The sequence below is a fragment of the Mirounga leonina genome, unplaced genomic scaffold (genome assembly GCF_011800145.1).
Source record: "Mirounga leonina isolate KUSES-001 unplaced genomic scaffold, KU_Mleo_1.0 Mir_197, whole genome shotgun sequence".
Taxonomy (NCBI): Eukaryota; Metazoa; Chordata; class Mammalia; order Carnivora; family Phocidae; genus Mirounga; species Mirounga leonina.
The window spans coordinates 12,478,581-12,499,151 of record NW_023270494.1 but is presented as its reverse complement, the minus strand read 5'-3'; the positions used below and the strand labels follow the sequence as shown (position 1 = coordinate 12,499,151).

The window sequence follows — 20,571 nt, the reverse complement described above, 5'->3', positions numbered from 1 at the left end:
AAAAAAGGATTTGGGGCGCCTGGGTGGCTCAGTTGGTTAAGCGACTGCCTTCGGCTCAGGTCATGATCCTGGAGTCCCTGGATCAAGTCCCGCATCGGGCTCCCTGCTCGGCTGGGAGCCTGCTTCTCCCTCTGACCCTCCCCCCTCTCATGTGTTCTCTCTCATTCTGTCTCAAATAAATAAATAAAGTCTTTTAAAAAATAAATAAAAAATGAAAATAAAATAAAGGATTCACCAACTAAACCCGTAAAGTGGAGGTTAGAAAACAGCATCAATGTTCCCTGACTGATCATTCAAGTCATGTTCATGAAACATAATTAGAATTTTAGCTTGATAAGGTTCTTCTTGGAATTGCCATAGCTATGCAGCTATGGTCATGACTCATGACTGCTCTAACAAAAAGAATGCATTACTGCAGATATGCAATATTAAATGCTTGTTTTTATGATTTTAGTCATAAAAAAAAAAAAAGACTAAGATTGTTAGATTTGCTTTAAAAACTCTAGTAATGGAGGGCTGCTTTGGGTTCCCAGAACACAGTGCTCCCTTCCTTGTACAAGCTGTACAAGCTGGTTGCTTTGCCCAGAAAGCCTTTCCCTTTTTCTTCATTTAAATAACTCCTTTTCAACCTTAAGAGCTCATTCAAATGTGGCTTCCTTAGGTGAGATTTTCTGAACCCCCAGCCAAGTTAGGCCCCCTTTTTATCCACTAGCAGAGTCCTTATGCTTTTCCTTTATAATTCCATAAGCAGTCTATAGTCATTTGTCCACGTGACTATTGGATTAGTGGCTGGATCCATTACTAGAGGGATTACAGCAGAGATGGTCTCAGTTTGGCTTATTTATATCTCCAGCATTAGACACTGTGCCGGGCAGATAAAGCAATGTTAATGTGTGTGTGTGTGTGTGTGTGTGTATGTATATATATATATATCCATTGACTAGATCATAACCTAAAGTTTTTTACCTCATTTTGTGAAATTCTCCTGTAAACTTGTATTAATGTTCAAATAAAAGCTAACTACATAAAATGAGAAAGATCTAAGGATAGAGCAGAAAGGAATTGAAATAATTAAGTCCTTTGGATGAAGGACAGATGTTTACAGAGCTGATTGCAAATGTTTGGAAGTTATGAAAGTAGAAAATGATAAAAATATAGGAACATTTTTAAATAAGCTGATTATCAAAAGTAAAACAAAGGTGATTACATCACCTTCAGCAAATCCCTCCTTTATTGAACTTTAGAGTATCAAGAATTCACAGATGCTGATAAATTAGAGCCCTGTCAAATAGAAACCCAAAATAGGAAATCTGGTAATCCAAAAAAAAAAAAAAAAAAAAAAGGCACATGCCGCCAATTCTAAGAGAAGCCAAGTTTGTGATGGCCAGACTGCATCCGACTCTTGGTAAGTTCAACATAATTGATCGCAGCAGTTCAAAAAGATGGACAGAGCAGGCACACAGCAAAACTAATTACAAAGTTCCCCTACCTCGGTTAAGGACAGAAGAGAGGACACTCCTAGAAAGTAAAATGGTAGGACTGAATTAATCTTTGATCAAATAAACTCATTCCATGTATCTTTGAAACCTCAATTTAATGTTTGCCAGGCTTGACTGCACTTGTTTTATATTCTCCTCTCCCACCAGAATATAGGACAGGAAATTAAAGAGCATGTTCTTACCAACAGATTTTCTACATTTTAATGTGAGTGATGGGGGGGGGGGTGTGTGGCGAGAACAACATCTGGAACCAAGTTGTAAAAAAAATGGGTAATGTTTCAAAAATATGTAAATCCATGAAGAATTTACCTTTCCAAAACCACTTTTTTGGACGAAAGATCACAAAAATCCATGTTTGATAAAAAAAAATATTCCATAATCACCATCTATATTCAAATACTAAGCTAAACAGTCACTTAGCTGTAGAATTCAGGCAACACAACCTCTGCATCTCATCCATAAAATAACCTGTCCTCATTTCATTATGAAGATTAAATAAGATAGCTATGTGAAATGCTTTACACCTAGCCATACACAAAGGCCATACGTAATAGATTTTAGTGACTGTTATTCCCAGCAGTTAGCAGTGCCTGGTAGATAACATGTACTAGGTATATATTAGATTTACAGTAGCCAACCACAGATGGAAGTCTTCAGGCCTCAACATCAACCATAAAACCGAATACTTCATATGAAAGGCTAGGTTTTTTTAAAAAAGGAGACAAGGAGGAGAGGGATAAGGAGACAGTAATGGAGATTTTAAAGGTCAAATTTGCACAAATAAGATTTGTGCATGCAAAAGCATGCAGTCTTATAAACTCAAAGTAATCCTAGGGTTCTGTCCAGCTCAAAGGATTGTAAGCAAAATTTCAACACACACACACACACACACACACACACACACACAAACTACCCACCCCATAGGGCTTTTCTCCTCTCCCTTAACTCTGTTCAATTTCAGGAACATTGCATCCTGATTTACTGCTTCCAACCTGATTTCCTCTGATGCATTTCTCAACAGAGCATTGTACTCCCACTACCACCAACCACTGCTCAGGTTAGGGTCCCATTACTTCAGCCGTCATCATGCTCCCCACAAAGTCAAAAACAAAGGTGTGCTCCTAGTAGTTCCTCTACAGATTAAGAGAAAGGGGGACTCCAGAGTGATTACTTGGGCCAAAGAACTCTAAAAGACCACAAAAATCAAAACAAATACCAGAGGGCGCCTGGGTGGCTCAGTCGTTAAGCGTCTGCCTTCGGCTCAGGTCATGATCCCAGGGTCCTGGGATCGAGCCCCGTGTCGGGCTCCCTGCTCCTTGGGAGCCTGCTTCTCCCTCTCCCACTCCCCCTGCTTGTGTTCCCTCTGTCAAATAAAATCTTTAAAAACAAAACAAAAAAATACCAGATTTCAACTCTTCAGAAGTTCACATAAATTGAACAGTAAAAATTGTCAGCTTAGCCCCATAAGTCAGAAAAAATCTAACATTTTACATGCTAATAAAAACAGCATCAAGGAATAAACGGAGCTTCTCCCCCCCATCCTAAACCAACTCCATTCCTGCTTAAGACTAATTCCTAGCAACCAAGGATTTGTTGTGCATGAAACTTTCAAAATGTCAATGGTATTTTTTAAATTCAGTACCATATGATTATTTTTCAAAGATACTGTCCTCGTATGGAAGAATTAAAAGGCAGAAATATAAACACTGAGCAAGGTGATCAAGCTCTCCCATCTTCCTTATCCTCAAGAGATCAATAGCTAGGAGGGGACCTGGAAAGTAGCCAGCCTAGGGATGTCAAGTAAGTTTGCTGGTCTTCCATGTCAATTCCAATCAACTGATATTTAAGGCTACTTGGAGTACAGAGTTGAGGATTCTGAAGTTGAAAGAGGATCATGATTAGTATTCTCTGCCACAGCCCCTGGCAACAATGTCACATATTTGCTACCCCCCTTAGAGAGGCCAACTCCCTCATTACAAAGAGGACAGGGGCCCAAACTGGATTCAAACCAAGATTACCTGATTACCAGTCTAGCACTTCCTATGTGATTTTTTTTTTTTATATAAAAGTATCCTTTAGATCTCTATGCATCTAAGTCACACTTACCTAGTTAAATTTTATTTTTAATTTTTTTTTAAAAGATTTGAGACACAGCAAGAACATGATGGGGGGAGGAGGAGAGGGTGAGGAACAAGCAGACCCCTCACTGAGCAGGGAGCCCGACACGGGGCTCAATCCCAGGACCCTGAGATTCAGGACCTGAGCTGAAGTCCGATGTTTAACAGACTGAACCGCCCAGGTGCCCCTTACCTAGTTAAGTGTTAAATTCCTGAGTGGACAGGCCCTCTAATTCTCATGAAAACCCTCCTCTCCCGGATCAACAGATAATGCGTGCCTCTGTACACAGCAGGTCCAAGAGGAGATGAATATCTACTGCTTCAAACAGGAACACAGCAAACTCCCCTCTCATGTGCTTATTCTCTTGGCCCCCCGATGTTCCAGGGCACAAAAATTACTCTGAAGTGCCAATTTTGATCTTGTGTTGGAAATTAAGACCAAGAACAAGTAGAACAAGGACTGTGGGTGAGGCTCAGACGGTAAATAGCTATTTAACAATTAGCCATTCTTTCCACTGCCACCAATAGACGCCCCCCCCACACACACATCCCCCCTTACTTGGTAAGTACTTGGTAAAAACCGAAATTTGCATAGAGGTATAATGTACACACATTTGGAAAGACTTGACCACCTGTTTCCCACATGTAGCATGCAGGTGTTTCCATGTTGTATACCGTATAGCAAAATGTAACAAACCAATTTTACTACCTAAAGGGTCCTCAATTTGGGATACTTTGCTAGGAAAATACACTGGTGTTCTTTCCACATTAATATACATGGTGACTAACATGCACATGGTTATAATGGCATCTTAAAAAACCATGACCCAGACTGAACCTGAGTCCAATCAAACCTCTGCACCCAGGTGCCATTTTGCTGAAAATAGAGGAATGTGGTATGCTGCACAATGAGCATCAGGATCAGCAAAAATTCTGACCAGGGGAAGCTCCACAGGTCCAAAGTCCCAGGTACTCCCAGATACATTATAAGGAAAATATATGTAAAATGTAACACTGAGATAAGCCAGTGATCTATGGAAACCCCCCTGTATCATTTTTCACCTTTCCTAATCTAAGTTCAAAATAACAGTTTGAAGGGAAAACAAAACAAAAACAACCACCTATTTCTTCCAAAGGTTTAAGAAGGAGCTTGATGAAAAAGAACCCCAGTTACAGCCAGGGACATTTTAATCATCTGCAGAGGAGATGTGGCTGGTGTCTCAGTAACAAGCCCCCACTCACTGGCCCACCCTAGATTCAAAGGTGTTTTTTTTTTTCCAGAACTGAACAGAATTACTTGAAAAGGCAAGCTATAATCCAAAGCAGGTGCAAAGGAGCAGTCACAAAGGGGGCATGGAAGCTTCCTACACTCAACACTTAAGTCCTATCAAAATTTTTTAAAATTATTCATACACAAGTCAGCAGTGGTATTTTTTCCACTTAGAATTTCCTAATTTTGAACATGGCTCAAAGACTGAGAGCAATAAAGATGTCCAAGAATATTGCAGGGAAATTCACCAAGAATCTAGGACATGAAGAAAATTTTTCCAGGGTAAAATTACAAGACTTATGTTATTTGGGTTTACATAGAAAATAAATTTTGAGAAAGGTATGCATAAACAAACACGTCATCAGATCTGTCATTTTGTATATTTTGTGTTTCTATCACCGTATCTATTTCCAAGGTCAAAACCTCAAATCAACATCACTGAAACTACAAAATAAAGGTATGACTTATGACTTCTGTATTTGGCTGTACTCTGGCCTGGAAATAAATTCTAAGGGTGGAGTTACTTTTTTCTTAAATTTTTTTAAAGATTTTTTATTTATTTGACAAAGAGAGACCCAGCAAGAGAGGAAACACAAGCGGGGGGGAGAGGACGAGGGAGAAGCAGGCTCCCCACCGAGCAGGGAGCCCGACGCAGGGCTCGATCCCAGAACCCTGGGATCATGACCTGAGCCGAAGGCAGACACTTAACGACTGAGCCACCCAGGCACCCATTCATTAACCTTTTTTTTTAAAGATTTTATTTGACCGAGAAAGAGAGAGAAGTACAAGCAAGGGGAGAAGCAGGCAGAGGGAGAAGCAGGCTCCCCACTGAGCAGGGAGCCCAATTCGGGGCTCGATCCCAGGACCCTGGGATCATGACCTGAGCCGAAGGCAGACGCTTCACCGACTGAGCCACCCAGGCACCCCAAGGGTGGAGTTACTTTTACTAGAGAAGGCAAAAACCAAGTAAACTTGATGACTCCATTTAGTCACTCTTCGCATCTTGTCTAGGGGGCTACTAGAAAGATGTGCGTTCGCAGATTAACTAGATACTAATTGATTTGTGCATATATATTTCAGGTAATATATAAAATACAAAAATTAGCTCTGGTGTACTATCTCAGCGTAAGATTAGTAGATAAGAAAAAGGAATGTGGCCTGTTCCTAAAGAATCAAAAGTTAAAATTGGAAAGACAAAAGTCAAAGAAAAATATGCAATTTCAAGTAGTCCTCTCTCTTGCTCAGAGTCCTATCCAACACAAATTCAAGGTCTTATTCCCAGACTTGTCATCTACACTATAAAAGATAAAGATACAATCCTTAACAAAACTCCTAGACTTTAGAGCAAGATGCATATTCATCCCTAGAAGGCACAGCCATTTTTCAAATAAAAGGAATCTAGTGCCTACTTTGTCTGCAGATTCCTGGTATCTTTTCTTTAAATACAGAGATTGGATGAGCACATATACTTACTGGCAACAGGGCCTAAGAATCGAGGCTACAGAGTACAAAGGTTTACGAGCTACCAAGCAGCAGGAAGTTAACAATGGATGGAAGCTGGGGCTAGGGATGTAGGTGGTCACAATTGTGTGGTTATATCAAGTCACTTAAACTCTGCTGGCCAACCCCACAGCTATAAATTCAAGGACCTCAACTACATAGTCTCCATAGTCCTTTCTTGCTTTAGAATTCTAAAAACATGGGGTGTCTGGCTGGCTTAGTCAGTGGAGCATGCAACTCTTGATCTTGGGGTTGTAAGTTCGAGCCCCACGTTGGGTGTAGAGATTACTTAAATAATAAAATTCCAAGAACCTGGCTCTTCCTGATCCTGTGACTACAGAATTCACCAAGGAGGAAAACAAAGGGGGAGGATTTAGATGTATATTAACTCAGATTATTAACCCACATTTAAACACAAGCATGTTTTTATCACCTAAGAACATGTAACTTAAGCAATATCAAATCCAATGCTTTTTAAGAGCTGTCCAGGTTCTTTCTCAGTGACCAAAAGTTTTGCCCATCTCATGTGAATATATTCTACCATTTCAAATAAGTTAAATACCCCAAGAAAGTCTCCATATAGTTGCAAGCTGTTAGGACAAAATAAACATATCGAATTTAACATAAAAGGGATACACAGGAAATGAAAACAAGGACCAAAAGGTAACAGTGCATTTCAAAATTCTGAGATAAAACTTGGTCCTTCATTAGCTCTGTACCAATGAGAGTCAGTTCACCATCTTATCCAAGTTACTATCATGAACGATTTTTCCTGAGTTTGTGCTTTAAGTTATAGAAAACATTAATACAATGAGAGGTAGAATACAAAGTCTAATAAACCCAGAGCCTCATCCAATGAGTTATCCCCTGCTCTACGCCTTCACCTTTCAGCTTATTCTTCTACCACATTTTATTAGATTCACTTTAGACCACTAAGGCAAGTCTTAATCATACCAACTACTCCAGCAACCGCCGGATAATTAATCTTCATAAAATGCAATTCTGCAAGTTAATTTGCATCACATAAGCACACACTCTGCTCAATACCAGCAGGTGCTATGGTGCTTGATGGTACAATTAAGCAAAAAGGGAGAATAAAGACCATGCATCTCAACTCTTATCCCTAAACTTGCATTTAGACCTAAATAAAAATCAGTCCTGCATGCTTCTGAACTGCTTAATGTTCATCGGATTTTTAAAGGTACGCATGTGGTAGAGAGAAAATTTAAGAATGAGGTTTTCCATCTTGATGACTCATACGGATTAAAGAAAGTAATGTGAAACTAAAGTCAACTGAATGATCAAACTCAGCATGTGAAAAAGATTTATTAAGATTTCGAAATCAGGCAAATGACTCATAACTTGATCATTGTTTTGTAATCCACCTATTAAATGTTAAACATCCATGCACAGCTTATGATTACAATTACACCGAAGAAAAACACTCAGGATAAGATGAAAGTAGAATTTGAACTATTCTCTACATTGTAAGTAGATAAGAATTAAGTTGCAGCATCTAAGATTTTTTGTGTCATCTCCCATTTTCATGTTTTAAGGATTAGTTGCATGCACTCATTCAAAAGGAAAATACATTAAGCTCATTTACTGCCTCTTAATTTCAAGACCAATCCAAACGGAAGCTAACAAAAGCCTTTACAAGCACATGCCTAGCTTTCTTGAATCGATGAGCATTTTATTCTAATTACAACAAATGGCATCACAAATCCTACTTTATTAGATAATCCTGGAAAGGAAGAACGGATGAAAAGAGAAGTAACAGGGGGCGCCTGGGTGGCTCAGTCGTTAAGCGTCTGCCTTCGGCTCAGGTCATGATCCCGGGGTCCTGGGATTGAGCCCCACATTGGGCTCCCTGCTCAGTGGGAAGCCTGCCTCTCCCACTCCCCCTGCTTGTGTTCCCTCTCTCGCTGTGTCTGTCAAATAAAGAAAGAAAGAAAAGAGAAGTAACAGGGATTGGCTACTTATCTGTACAGCTTCAGATAGTAAACTACTGCCCATTAAATCCATATATTTACTAAATCTACCTGGTCTCAAGAGCACCAGACCACAGACCAACAACCGGACTTCTCTCTGCCCCTGCGTCTGCTCCTACAGAGCAGGAATGGCAAGGCCAGCTCCCCGCAGGGCACGAGCATCTCCTAAACACAGGTCCACAAAGCAGTAGTACAGGAATTTTTCTGTTGCAAGTCTGAACGCACAGGAAAATCCATCTTCTGTTCCAAGCTGCAGTGCTCTGCAGCACCCCTCTGCCTTCCTTCACAAAGGTTTCTGATCAGGTTTATGATCGCCTGAGTTTAGCACCACGGAGAACGAATAACCACTGATGAGCCAGAAGTTGCAATTAGTACGCTGTTTCCAAAACCGTGATTTTAAATAGGCTAGTTCTTCTTCCCCTCATTAATGTGTATGAGCAAATCTTGTCTCAGCATCTCACCTCTGGTCATATAATTTCCACGCTGTAACACCCTGGACTTCTAACAGGATGCTGTCATCAATTGTACCAGGTTCATGAGAGAGACCCCCCCCCCCTTGGAATAGTGTCAAAGCCATGCACTTTCTAAATTATTTTCTAAGCTCCAATACAATTTGTCTTTCACATGTAGATACAATGCTTTAATCTCCTGTAACTGCCACCTTCTGCAAACTAGGAAACCTAAAAAGATAGGAAATTCTGTGTCAGCACAGAAGCAGTATGTGGGGAAAAGCATGTAGTTCTATATACATTTGTGGAATCTGCTTTTCTGTTGGGGATCAGCACTGGCGACATCCTGAACAGTATGCCCCCCTCCACCCCCCACCCAATCCTGGTCTATGCTGCTCCCTGAACATGAGCCTTTCACCCCTCCTCTCCTTTTGCTCCAGTTATTTCCCTCCCTTTAGAAAACCTTCCCCCAGCTCTTCAAAGGAAATTCTCTGTATCCTACTCCTAATGAGCCCAGAAAACATCTCCCCACATGCTTCAACAACCCCTATTTCATTTGGACTTCTATTATGAAGTTTTCTTCACCCAGTGTTTCCCTCTGCTCTGATGCCAGGGACTCTGACCCATGCCCCACGGTGCCTGGCACGATATACAGAGCAGGTCCACACATCTGGCATGATCTCCTACTACGAGCAGTATCCAGAGTAAGTTTACTGAGTTGAACGACTCTTCCTTTTTCCACACCTCCATAGTCAAGCTAGTGACATAAGCCTAGTGAACAGAAGAAACATTAAAGCCCTCTGTTAAATTATACAAAGGGGAAAATGGCTTCTGGAAATAGATTTCTATGAAAAACGTAATGGAGGGGAATGATTTGACTGTCAGCACAAGATCAGAATTTAACCAATACCAACCCTGAAGTGTTCACTTCTCATCTTAAAGTCTAACCTAAGGTTTCACCGTTTAGTAGAAAACAAGACCTGAAATAAAGGTTTGTCATGGAAATTCTGACAGGAGGACAGTGAAGCCTTAATTCTGTCACCAAGAAATGTTTCCATGTTTCCCTTCATGGCATCATTCTTTCCTCTAATATAAATCCAGGCTTTGTAAGTACCAAAAAAGTTTCCATTTGGCTCTGAAAAATGTTTTCTGCAGAACTGTTTGAATAGGAAGCCCTGCTCCACCCTGCCAGCCTGGTACATTCTTCAGCACACTCATTTCTAAGGGGAGAAGATCCTGTGCTTCGTGGGATGCTCTGGGGATGAACGTGCGCAAAAAGTGAGCGCTCCAACACATCCAGCATCTTGCAGCATTTACCATTTGTCTCCCCTCTCAACAGACTGAGATCTTTAAAGTGACTAATTCAGTTCTAATAGTTCCACTCGGGTGCTTCTATTGCCACGCTCATCTGGCCCTTCTCACATCAAGGCACAGAAACCTTTCAGGTACACGAAGTTTAAAAATATCAGAATCAAAGTTGAGCTACTACTGCCTGGAGCATGACCGTCTGGGTTTCAGCTATTAGCCATCTTGAAGTAAAATAGAACATTTAAAGGACTGTACCAAGTACGTGTAGTGGAGCTGTATTTTTTTTTTTTAATTTTTATTCATTTGAGATAGAGACAGAGAGCACAAGCAAGAGGAGACAGAGAGGGAGAAGTAGAGGGAGAAGCAGGCCCTCCGCTGAGCTGAGAGCTGGACGTGGGGCTCGATCCCAGGACCTGGAGATCATGACCTGAGCTGAAGCAGACACTTAACCATCTGAGCCACCCAGGCGCCCCTGGTTTTAATTTTTCACCCTGTACCCAAGACCTTTCTCAGCTCCAGCTGTGGTCCAGAATAGGCTCTGGTTTCATCCGTGGCAATACGATTCATTACGGATGCCTAGATACTTCTCTAAAGACAGGAGGCACATTAAGTGGTTTATTCCTATTAGATTTAGCATTGCATAGAACTTACAGATACAAATTAGCATTTTCTGTTCTTTATTTTGAAAAGATATGCTTAGCTTCAGAAAATACTTTTTAAGTCACCTAAAGATCTTAGTGGACAGAACTTTGAACTATAAACTAGATTTTAAAAAAATGGTATGCAGGCAGAAGTCACGGTGATCCTTCTGGTTATGGACATTCATATCATATCTCTCCTTTTATGTAATCACACACCCAACAAATATTTATATAGCATCTACCAAGCGCCAGGCCCCGCATTAAACCCAGGAGACAGAAATAAGATTCACTTGTTCTCAAGGCTAGCAGAGGAGACAAACGACGCAGGGTGAAGGGTCCTAGGATAGGGAAAGCATCTAGAATAGCAAGGAGGATGGAAAAGGTCCGAACTAAACTTTAGGCTGAGACTCACAGGTGAAACAGGTGTTAGGAGGGGGGGGAAAAAAAAAGTTGGATTAGAACAGGACACTTTCTGGGAAACTGCAACTTATTTGCAATGACTGGTGGGTGGAGAAAAGGAAAGCATCCTTAGACCAGTCTGGAAAAGCAAAACAGACTTGAAATATCCTGAGGAGCTGGACTTGATCCTGATCGGGAAACTCTGCAATGAATGCTATTTTAAAAACTATACTTGGATTGAAAACAATACTTCGATGGAAAACAAATGAGCAAACTAAGGGTTCATAGGCCTAAAAACTTAAGTCTGAATAACATTACCTAGGAGAGTGAAAAACTCCGAGGGTAGTAAAATCATACCATAAAATTAAAGCGGAAACTCCAAAGTCAGATTCACCTGCAAAAATAATTATTAGGGGCACCAGGGTGGCTCAATCGTTAAGCGTCTGCCTTCGGCTCAGGTCATGGTCCCAGGGTCCTGGGATCGAGTCCCACATCGGGCTCCCTGCTCAGCAGGAAGCCTGCTTCTCCCTCTCCCCCTGCTTGTGTTCCCTCTCTGTGTCTCTGTCAAATAAAATCTTTAAATAAAAAAATTAGGGTTTCTACGGCCTAGGAGAAGGAAGAACCACTCCATAGGCTACAGCATCGGATTCTGGTGGGGAGTAAGTAAAACAGAATGCTTGCACTTAATGCACTAAGTGAAAGTAGCAATTCAGAAAGCCATTAATCAGAAATTGTTTCCAAACAAGGATATAGCACCGAATGGGAATACCCAACAGTTCTGTCCATGCGTCCCTGCTTCTACCAAGTATTCATGCATTTTTGTGGAGGAAGAAAGTGTTGGGGGAAAAAAGCAGTTCCAACTGCCCATCTGTACTGCGCTTCTCTAGGTTTTAGGTATTCCTGAACAATTTCATCTTCCAAGCGGAAATCCTTTGATCGGACCTCAGTGCAAAACCGCCAGAATTTCAAATTACACTCTTCCATGGATTGGTGTCCCCAGAATTGTACTGATAACCCCGGGAGCTCACTTATAGTTAACATAGCTTCCAGTTTGAGGAGTAACCAATGAGACATGGGGTGCTGAGATGCTAACCCGGGTTTGAAGATGGAAAATCCTGGTGTCAACTGTAAAAATCAGCAGGTTGTTGCTAAGAGTTTAGGAATGGCTGATCTAGTACATAAGGACAAATCTGTTAAAGGCAGCCAACTTACTTGGACCTCAGCCCCCCTTCTATCTCCTGGCACTTGGTGTCCGCCCCGCTTGGCCCCCAGCATCCTATAAGCATCCCATAAGCTGTGATAACTAGACAGCTTTTTCTGAAAAGATGCCAACTCCATCCCCTCTCTGTTAAAGGTCATCCTCCCTTAAATCAGCCTGGTTTTCTGGAATTCCTTTGCTTACAGAGCCAAGAGGGGGAGGGCGGGGGAACTTTCTTCTTCCCTCAAACATCAACTTTCATTCTTATAGAAGGGATAAGAAACACCATCCCGCTCAGGTGAGCTGATGGAAAGATCTACCCTGAAACATGCCTTCAAAATGGAATGTCAAAAGCTAAGGGAAACAGATTTTTAACCCATAACTGCTGAAAAACAGAGCTTCAGTTAGAGTCACAGGTTAAACACAATATTTGGTGTGTGCTTAGCAGAGAAATAGCACTGGGTTCAGAACGGATTCAGAGCAGCATACTGAAGTCACACAAATGTGCATTCAATTCCCTACAGACCCCTCAAATATCCAGTGTTGATCATTCAGAGCCCCAGTCTCCTGTTGATCATGGTCATTGGTGGGGATGGATTCTGATGCTGTCTCTTTAGGGTATCTTAAAGATCCTGGCTTAGTTGTTCATTTTGATTTGTGACATTAAAGAATAGAAAAAGCAAAAAAAAAAAACATGCTAAGATGAATCAGATGTATCAGGCTATGTAAGTATTTGGCACACCAAATAAGCAGGTCCCATTTGGAGGCTGTTTCTAGCACTGAAATTTGATAAGTGAGCCAGTCTTGTTGGGGGGGGGGGGGGGGAGAAATCAAGTTGACTCGTTCCCTTTTCCAGTGGTCAAAGTAAGAGATAAGACCCTTTTGGCCCCACTGCCTCAGAGGAAGACAACATTCGAGCAGCGTGGTGGATGGCTCCGCTGTTCCAGGACAACAGCTCTTGGAAGCAGCCAGTGCACGAGACTATCGACACAAGACAGACCTTCCAGGTTTGAATCTCAACTTCAGTGACCAGACAAGACCCAACCTTTCTCCCTCTCCTGGGGAGAGGAGGGAAGGAATAGGCTGTGGGTGAGGCCCAGCTCTCTGCTAGACTCACAGGAGCAAATCAGCCCTGAGGAGATCAAGCAAGCCAGGAGAACGTGAAGCCAAACAAAAATCAAAAGGCAAATTCTGTCATCGGGGGTATTTCAGATCTACAAAGGGACAAGCTTGTCTTCATCTCTAAGAATCTTAAGAGAATTATTTTGTGGCTTCTTGATCTATTCTGCACCCTTCTTTGTTCTCCCCAGTGTTTAGGGCCCTTGGTTTCACTATTTTAGGCAGCCAATGTTCAGTGGGATCCTGCTGTGTGACTTGCACAGGTAATATCCACGTTTTCAGGGCTGGCTACCTGGACTGCAATCTAAAGGGCATAGTGTCCACGGAGCACAAGGGGCAACAATCCAATAGATCTTCAGAAAAGTTTCCTGCTTCCACACAGATTACATCTTGGGGAAGGAAAGAAGTAGGGGGAAAAAAATCTTTATATGCTTGTAAAAGGCTGTCTAAATAGCACAGATTAGAAGTTTTGAAGGACAACACCTCACATCTTGAGTCCATGTTAAGAACTAGGAGACTAAGTGAAATAAGGACTATTTTAAAGCTATCTTACATGGACTCATTTGGAGCATATGCACCTCTGTAAAGTATACTTAGCTACCGATATTATATCTACTGACCAAAGCAACCTACTACATACGAGGAGCTAAAAGTTGCTGCCTCCATCAGGTGAGAAAACTGATAAGGAATAAAAGAGTCTCAACCCTAGCTGCCATCTTCAGAGGGTCTGTTGCCAAAGGCCCAGGAGGAGGAGGAGATATCCTCTTGATGAATGGGACTACCAAACAGAGCAGGAAAGATTTTAAGAACATTAAGAGAAAACAAGTATATTCTAAACTAAATGTATTCTAAAATGGCGGATGTTAGGGGGGGCCTACGTGGCTCAGTACGTCAAGTGTCCAACTCTTGGTCTCAGCCGGGACTTGATCTCAGGGTTATGAGTTCAAGCCCCATGTTGGGCTCCATGCTGGGCATGGAGCCAACTTAAAAATAAAATGGCCAGATGTTAGTACTTTTGAGAATGTCAAAATGGAAAGGTTAGGTAACTGTGTATTTGTGCAGTTAAAAAGCACTGTCCTAACATCCAGAAGTTGTAATTATGTCTACTCGAAGTCAAATATAGAGGACACACACTAAACAAGACAAGCACATAGCATGTTACAAATAGGTTGTATTTGAAATAGTTTATGAATTCAGACTTGTAGATGCAGTACATAAACTCATGTAAGGAGACCTGTGGTTTACTTCAAAGAACAGTGCATAAAGTACATTACATATTCACTGCTCTATTTTGTCTAGTTCGTAAAAACTAAATTTCAAGTATTAGATAAAGGCAAGTCACAGAATAGAAATGGCTAAAACAAGTTTGAAAAATGTTCCGACTTACCCAGATGAAGATTTGGGGGAGGGAGGGGGCCTTTTCACCTACTAGAGCAAAAATGTCAAAGATCTGCATTCTCCAATACTGGTAAGAGTGAAAGGAAAGGGGAACACTCAATACCGAAGATGTAAATTGTAACATTTTGAGAGCAACGTAGCTATACTCCTTAAAACTTACAGTGTACACACATGTTCTTCTAGGTATTCCAGAAATACTAGTGTCCAAGGATATTGACAGCAACACTGGACTAGTAAGAACTTAGAGAAATGGATAAGCTTGATACACCCACACATGCACCACTGAGTAAGTTAGGACAAAGGTTTTAATGGGGAAGGACATCCACCATATACTATGGGGTGGGGGAACAGCAAATGATAGGATTTAAAATTGAGTTTTTAAAAGCTATGAATGAGTGGATTTTTTTAAGATTTTTATTTATTTATTTTTTTGACAGACACAGCAAGAGAGGGAACACAAGCAGGGGGAGTGGCAGAGGGAGAAGCAGGCTTCCCGCGGAGCAGGGAGCTCGATGTGGGGCTCAATCCCAGGAGCCTGGGAACGTGACCTGAGCCAAAGGCAGACGCTTAATGACTGAGCCACCCAGGCGCCCCAATGAGTGGATATCTTAAAAAGAACTTATCCCTGAAGGAAAGAGAGAAGGGCATAGAATTTCACTTTTTATGACCGTTATGCTAACATAAGACTATTAATCTGCTAATCCACTCAAAAAAAGTTCATACAATCGGGGGTGGGGGGGGAGATCATGCAGGCCCCCCTTGTGCCCCTAATATAGCCACTGATTTCACCAACAAAACGGACTCCAACAAGCAGGTCTAAAGGGGACCAACCTTATCCTGAAGTCTTAGTATGTAAGAAATGGTACAGTTTAGCATGCCTCCTTTCTCCTCAAGTGTTCTTATGTTTCCATAGGTTCCCACCCAAATATTACAACAATAGATGCAAATCAGTTGCCCAGAACCACACTTTCCACATTTAAACTTCAAAACAAGAAACAAAAAACACATTTCAAGCTGAGACCCAAATATTGCCTAATGTAAATTCAGGTCCACAACTCAGAAATGTAAAGAGCTCCACCTTCCTTTCATCTTTTGTAAAGAGGGATGCAACAGACGGTTCTCTTTATTCTTTAAAGGAATATCCCTTGATTTCCCAATGTAACTCAGTGATTTTTATTCAATAGGGGTTTGAAACACATCTTGCAGGTAGATTACACCATAAAATACCTTCATCAAAAACAGATTTAGAAAGTGTAAGAAACAAGTTCATGAATTTGAAGAACTTTAGAAGCTACCTCACTAGCACAATTTTAGAGTTATAAGTACACAGTGTCTCCCTAACGTGCTTACTATTAAACAGTGTTAGGATAAGGTTTTCTGGGTTGAATGTACACTTCGCACTTTCCCTAATAAACCGATGCCCAGATGGGAAATGTAACCAGAACTAAACAAACATAATATAGTGAGCAGGAGAGCTAGATGGTGGGCTAGGAGCCTGGGATGCCTTCACAAGGTACCAAGTATTAAGTTTAGACACACAGAACGGAGAATATAAGAAAGGAGATACTTGATGTGTATAAAATGGGACTACAGATCCGAGGTGGAAATAAATGGACTTCTGGAAATAAGTGGATTTCTTTCCGGATGCAATCAGTAGTACATATACACATTAAAGGCACATTCACACTAAAGGAAAAACATGCCTCCTAGCACAGCAACCCATTATAATCTAGGAAACTTTAATATGTGCTAACTTGGTTCTGAACAATCAGTAATCAAAAACACAAAACTACTAGAATGATGCATGGCCTAAGATTAGTTTCAGAATCCAACCCAGGTAAGAGATAAAGAACAAAAACGAGCAAGAACAAGAAAAGCCACATGAATACAAAGTGATTCCATTTCTTTTCCTCAACACCCACACAAAGACAGCAGTTTGACAAGAATGTTCTTGGCAAAAAATAAAGTTACAGGAAGGTTTTTTTTTTTTCCAATGAGAAAAAGGCAGCTCCATATGCAGATTACTAGGCGATACGATTTTTTTTTTTAATGGCCCAAATTTATAGACCTCATTTTGAAAATAATTTTTTTTTTTTTTTTTTTTTTTTGGATCACAAAGAGGACTAGAAATACTGTTCCTGTTTGGAATGCTTATTTCGTGTTGTACTTGAAAATAAAATCCAATGTGGCAGCTTACCTTGGCACTGGAAGCCTTGTTTCCCAAACCCCCTGAAAAACAGAAACAACAAAGTATCTTAACATATTTTGTGTTGTATACCATTTTTAAGCCAGTTATGAGACAAAGTACTCCACAGAATTAAGGGTTTGTACATAAAAACCAATGATTTGATAGGAAAAACATGCCTAGAGTACTGAATAAATTCAACTTTGGAAAAAAAAAACAAACTTACCTCTGGATAGCCTCCAAAGGCTCATTGAATTGTTTCAATGTATCAAGGTTCTTTCCAGTTTACACTGTTACCCATACTTAAGTTTCCAGACAAGAACATGACTAGGATATTCAGAATTAGCTATAATATTCAACAAATACTTTACGGTTGAAGGAAGTGCTTTAATTTTGTCCCTAAAGACAAAATGAAAATCCTTTTTCTCCCTAAACACAACTAAAAAGTGGCTTCATTTGTTGTGAATGTACTTAAAATAGGTGTCCAGAAACCACCGAACAGTACCACCCCACATTAAATTTTGGTTTAAAAGGAGCCAGATTTCACAAAATATTTTTATTGGTTGCATTTGAAGTTATGATCTAATTTTTTTAGAGCATCAATAGCATTCAAAGCAAATACAGAGGCTATTTTGTTCTTGTAAATTAGAAGAGTTACTCTGAGCAGAGAGCCCTACCATGGACATTAAATTGTAAACACTGTTTCAACTATGATGAACTGCATTAAAATTCTTAGTCATAATCTCTTGCTTTACATAGCATTTTAAGTTGACAAAGCACTTCACGTATCTTTATATATAACTTACTCATTCCACCAAACAGATTTAAGCCCAAACATTTATAGTTTTAAAGTATCAGTATTTTAATAGTTAAACTTGTAAATTACGGACCCATAGACACAATGAAAGACAACTGAAGTTAAAACTACTGCTAGATAATCCTGGTGAATATTTTCTTGGAACTTTCAAGTAGTTTCTAATTAGGAGAAGTATTACAGGAATTACTCAGGGAGGAAGCTGACAGGGAGACCTTTATTTTCCACTTCACATTACACCTGGTGACCTCAAGTACCATAGCAGTTCACCAGGGGCTAATCCTTTAGAGCAACTGATAGTGGAAAGACATTAGCCAGCCTGATTATGTATGTTGCAAGTCCCTTTCCTAATTCACCTACTCCGCCCCACCCCCAAAAGTAGTCTGCAGTCTCAATGCTCCCTTTTTATGGGATCTCACAGTCGGCATGGGAGGCTGAACAAGTCCCCTTAACTAGATGCAGTAACCTCTTGCCCTGATGCCCCAAGAACTTCTTTTAGATAGCCTTATCTATAGTTACTTTGAGCACAACTGCTCCATAGAATGACTACACAGTGGAAATCATTCGCAAAGGTGGCTGTGCTTTTCATGAAAGTACTTTTGAGATTTCTAAAAAGGAAAGGAAAAAGCACCTTATTAGCACCGTGTGTGTGGCACTCCCTTAGAGATGCTTTTCCCCAGGTGTGATGGATTCGAATAGCCATCCATAAAGGAAAAGTTAAGCATCTTAGGACGCTTGTGGGGCCCTTAGAGGTGATTTCCTCCAGATGTGATGGATTCAGATAATGCCATCCATAAAGGAAAAAATTAAGCACCTTATTAGCCTATTTGTGGGTTTTATGATTTCCCCCTGGTGTGAATTCAGATGCCATCCATAAAGGAAAAATTAAGCATCTTATTAGCACATTTGTGGACTTCATCTCCTTGGAGTTGCTCCCCGCCCGCCCACCCCGGGGTGTAATGGATTCACACAGCCATCGGTAAGTTCTGCCTAGGGCCCCAAAAGATACATGCCACAGAGGGTTAGTGGCCCTGTGGCACTGTCACCCCAGTGCAGTCCCCTGACCTACGAGAGACCAGAATTAAGGAACCCTCACCATAACTCTGACTTGGGGAGTTTCCTACCTACATCCAGGAACAGGAGATAGAAAAAGGCCGGGTATCTGCCAACCTGAGAAAAAACTGCTCACTGCTCAAACTGGAGCACCTAGGGTTCCCTACGGTTCAGCTTTCTAAACTTTGGGGGCTGGGTCACCATGTTCTGAGAGTCAGTAAGAGCCATTAGCTCTCACTAGAAGAAGGTATATACAGTTCTGCCTAGCTTCGCAGGGTTCAAAGACCCCTGAGGGCCATCCCTTTAGAAGTCCCCCCCAAACCCCTGGGCCCACAAGACCGCATTCGCTGTAAACTCTGTACCTGAACTCCGACACCTTACGGTAGTTTTCTTAACTAAGGCCTCTGTCCTCATCAGCCGGGCTGCAGGTCTAATCTCGTGCTAACAGGGTCTATTTTAAAAGACTCCCTCTGCCCTCCTGCCGTTTGCCTGCTCGGTTTTAATTCCCCTCCCCCGGTGCAAGCTTTCAACAGTTTGCTGCCTCTCGGCTCTCCCTGGGCTCACCCTGCGAAGTCCAGTCTCCCGTGCCCAGCAGATACAAGCTACAGTAGGCAAGGACCCAAGGTTCCAGAGGAGTGCAAGCCCGCTGGGAAACAACACTCCCCCCGCCCCGAAGTCGCCCAGCCCGGCTCGCCGATAACTTGGACCGCGCGGCGCAATCGCCGCCGCTCCCCGGTTACTGCGGGCGTTTCTCCGGGCAACTCTGCCCTTTGGATTCTCTTTCTCGCCCTCCCCTTCGCTCACATCCAGCAAGCGGCGGCTCCCCTGTCCGTACAGAAGGGCGGGCGCGCCTGGGAGACGGAGGAGCCGCCAGACCCGCGGAGGGGATCAGTGTCACCGCGGCGCGGGGCCAGCCTCCCTCCTGCGGTAGGGGGTGTGACCTGGCAGCGACTTCCCCGGGAGTCCCGCCCGCGAGTGTCCCCGGCGCGCGCGTGTCGTTCCGGGCGAGAGTTCGGACTCGCCGGCTCGCTCCAAGTTCCCCGACTGGGTCAGCCCCAAAACAGGCGCTCCGGGACTGGGGGGCCCGAGCGAGGGTCCCCGGGACGAAGTGACCCGGACTAGAGAGGGACCGGTCCCCAGCCCCGGGCGCCCGGCCGTGCGCCCGGCCCGCGCGCACCTACCAGATGAAGTCGGTGCAGTGGCTGCAGAAGGTGGGCTGCTTGAAGAAGCGGGCGATGAATTTGTGGTCCTTCACCTCGTGCACGTTCTTCTGCCTCAGCGCCCCTTTGCGGGCGAAGCGGTTGGCCACGTCCTGAGACGCCGCGGAGTCGTTGGCCGGGAAAACGTCAGCCATGGTCCCCCCAACCACCTCTGGCCTCCGCCGGGGAGCGGCAGCGGCCCCGGAGGGCCGGGGGGCGGGGGCGGGGCGGCGGGCGACCCCGGGCGGGAGCGCCGGCCGGCAGCCGAGGTCGCGGAAGCGGCGGCGGCGGCCGGGGAGAGTCGGGCCGGAGCGGGCGCGGGAGCCGGAGCCACTCGCTTGCTCGCCGGCGGGCCCCACGCTCACTGACAGCGCTGCGCCCGGCGCTCGCGCTTCCTACTCTCGGCGGCAGAGGCGGCCCGGAGCGGCGCC

At 42.8% G+C, this 20,571-nt stretch overlaps 1 protein-coding gene across 3 annotated transcripts in view; it reads right to left on the bottom strand.

Moving 5' to 3' along the window:
• PRKCA (protein kinase C alpha) overlaps nt 1–20,491 on the bottom strand; it is a 395,562-nt gene extending 375,071 nt beyond the window's left edge. The window contains exons 1-2 of one of the 3 annotated variants that reach the window (XM_035026216.1): nt 20,123–20,491; nt 17,087–17,118 (exon numbers count right to left, since the gene is read on the bottom strand). In XM_035026216.1, coding sequence (XP_034882107.1) covers nt 17,087–17,118; nt 20,123–20,295 — 205 coding nt within the window. In that variant the 5' untranslated portion in view covers nt 20,296–20,491. The remainder of the gene's footprint in view (nt 1–17,086; nt 17,119–20,122) is intronic. The other 2 variants (XM_035026215.1, XM_035026214.1) reach the window with 2 other exon arrangements.
• Between the last annotated feature and the right edge of the window lie 80 nt (nt 20,492–20,571).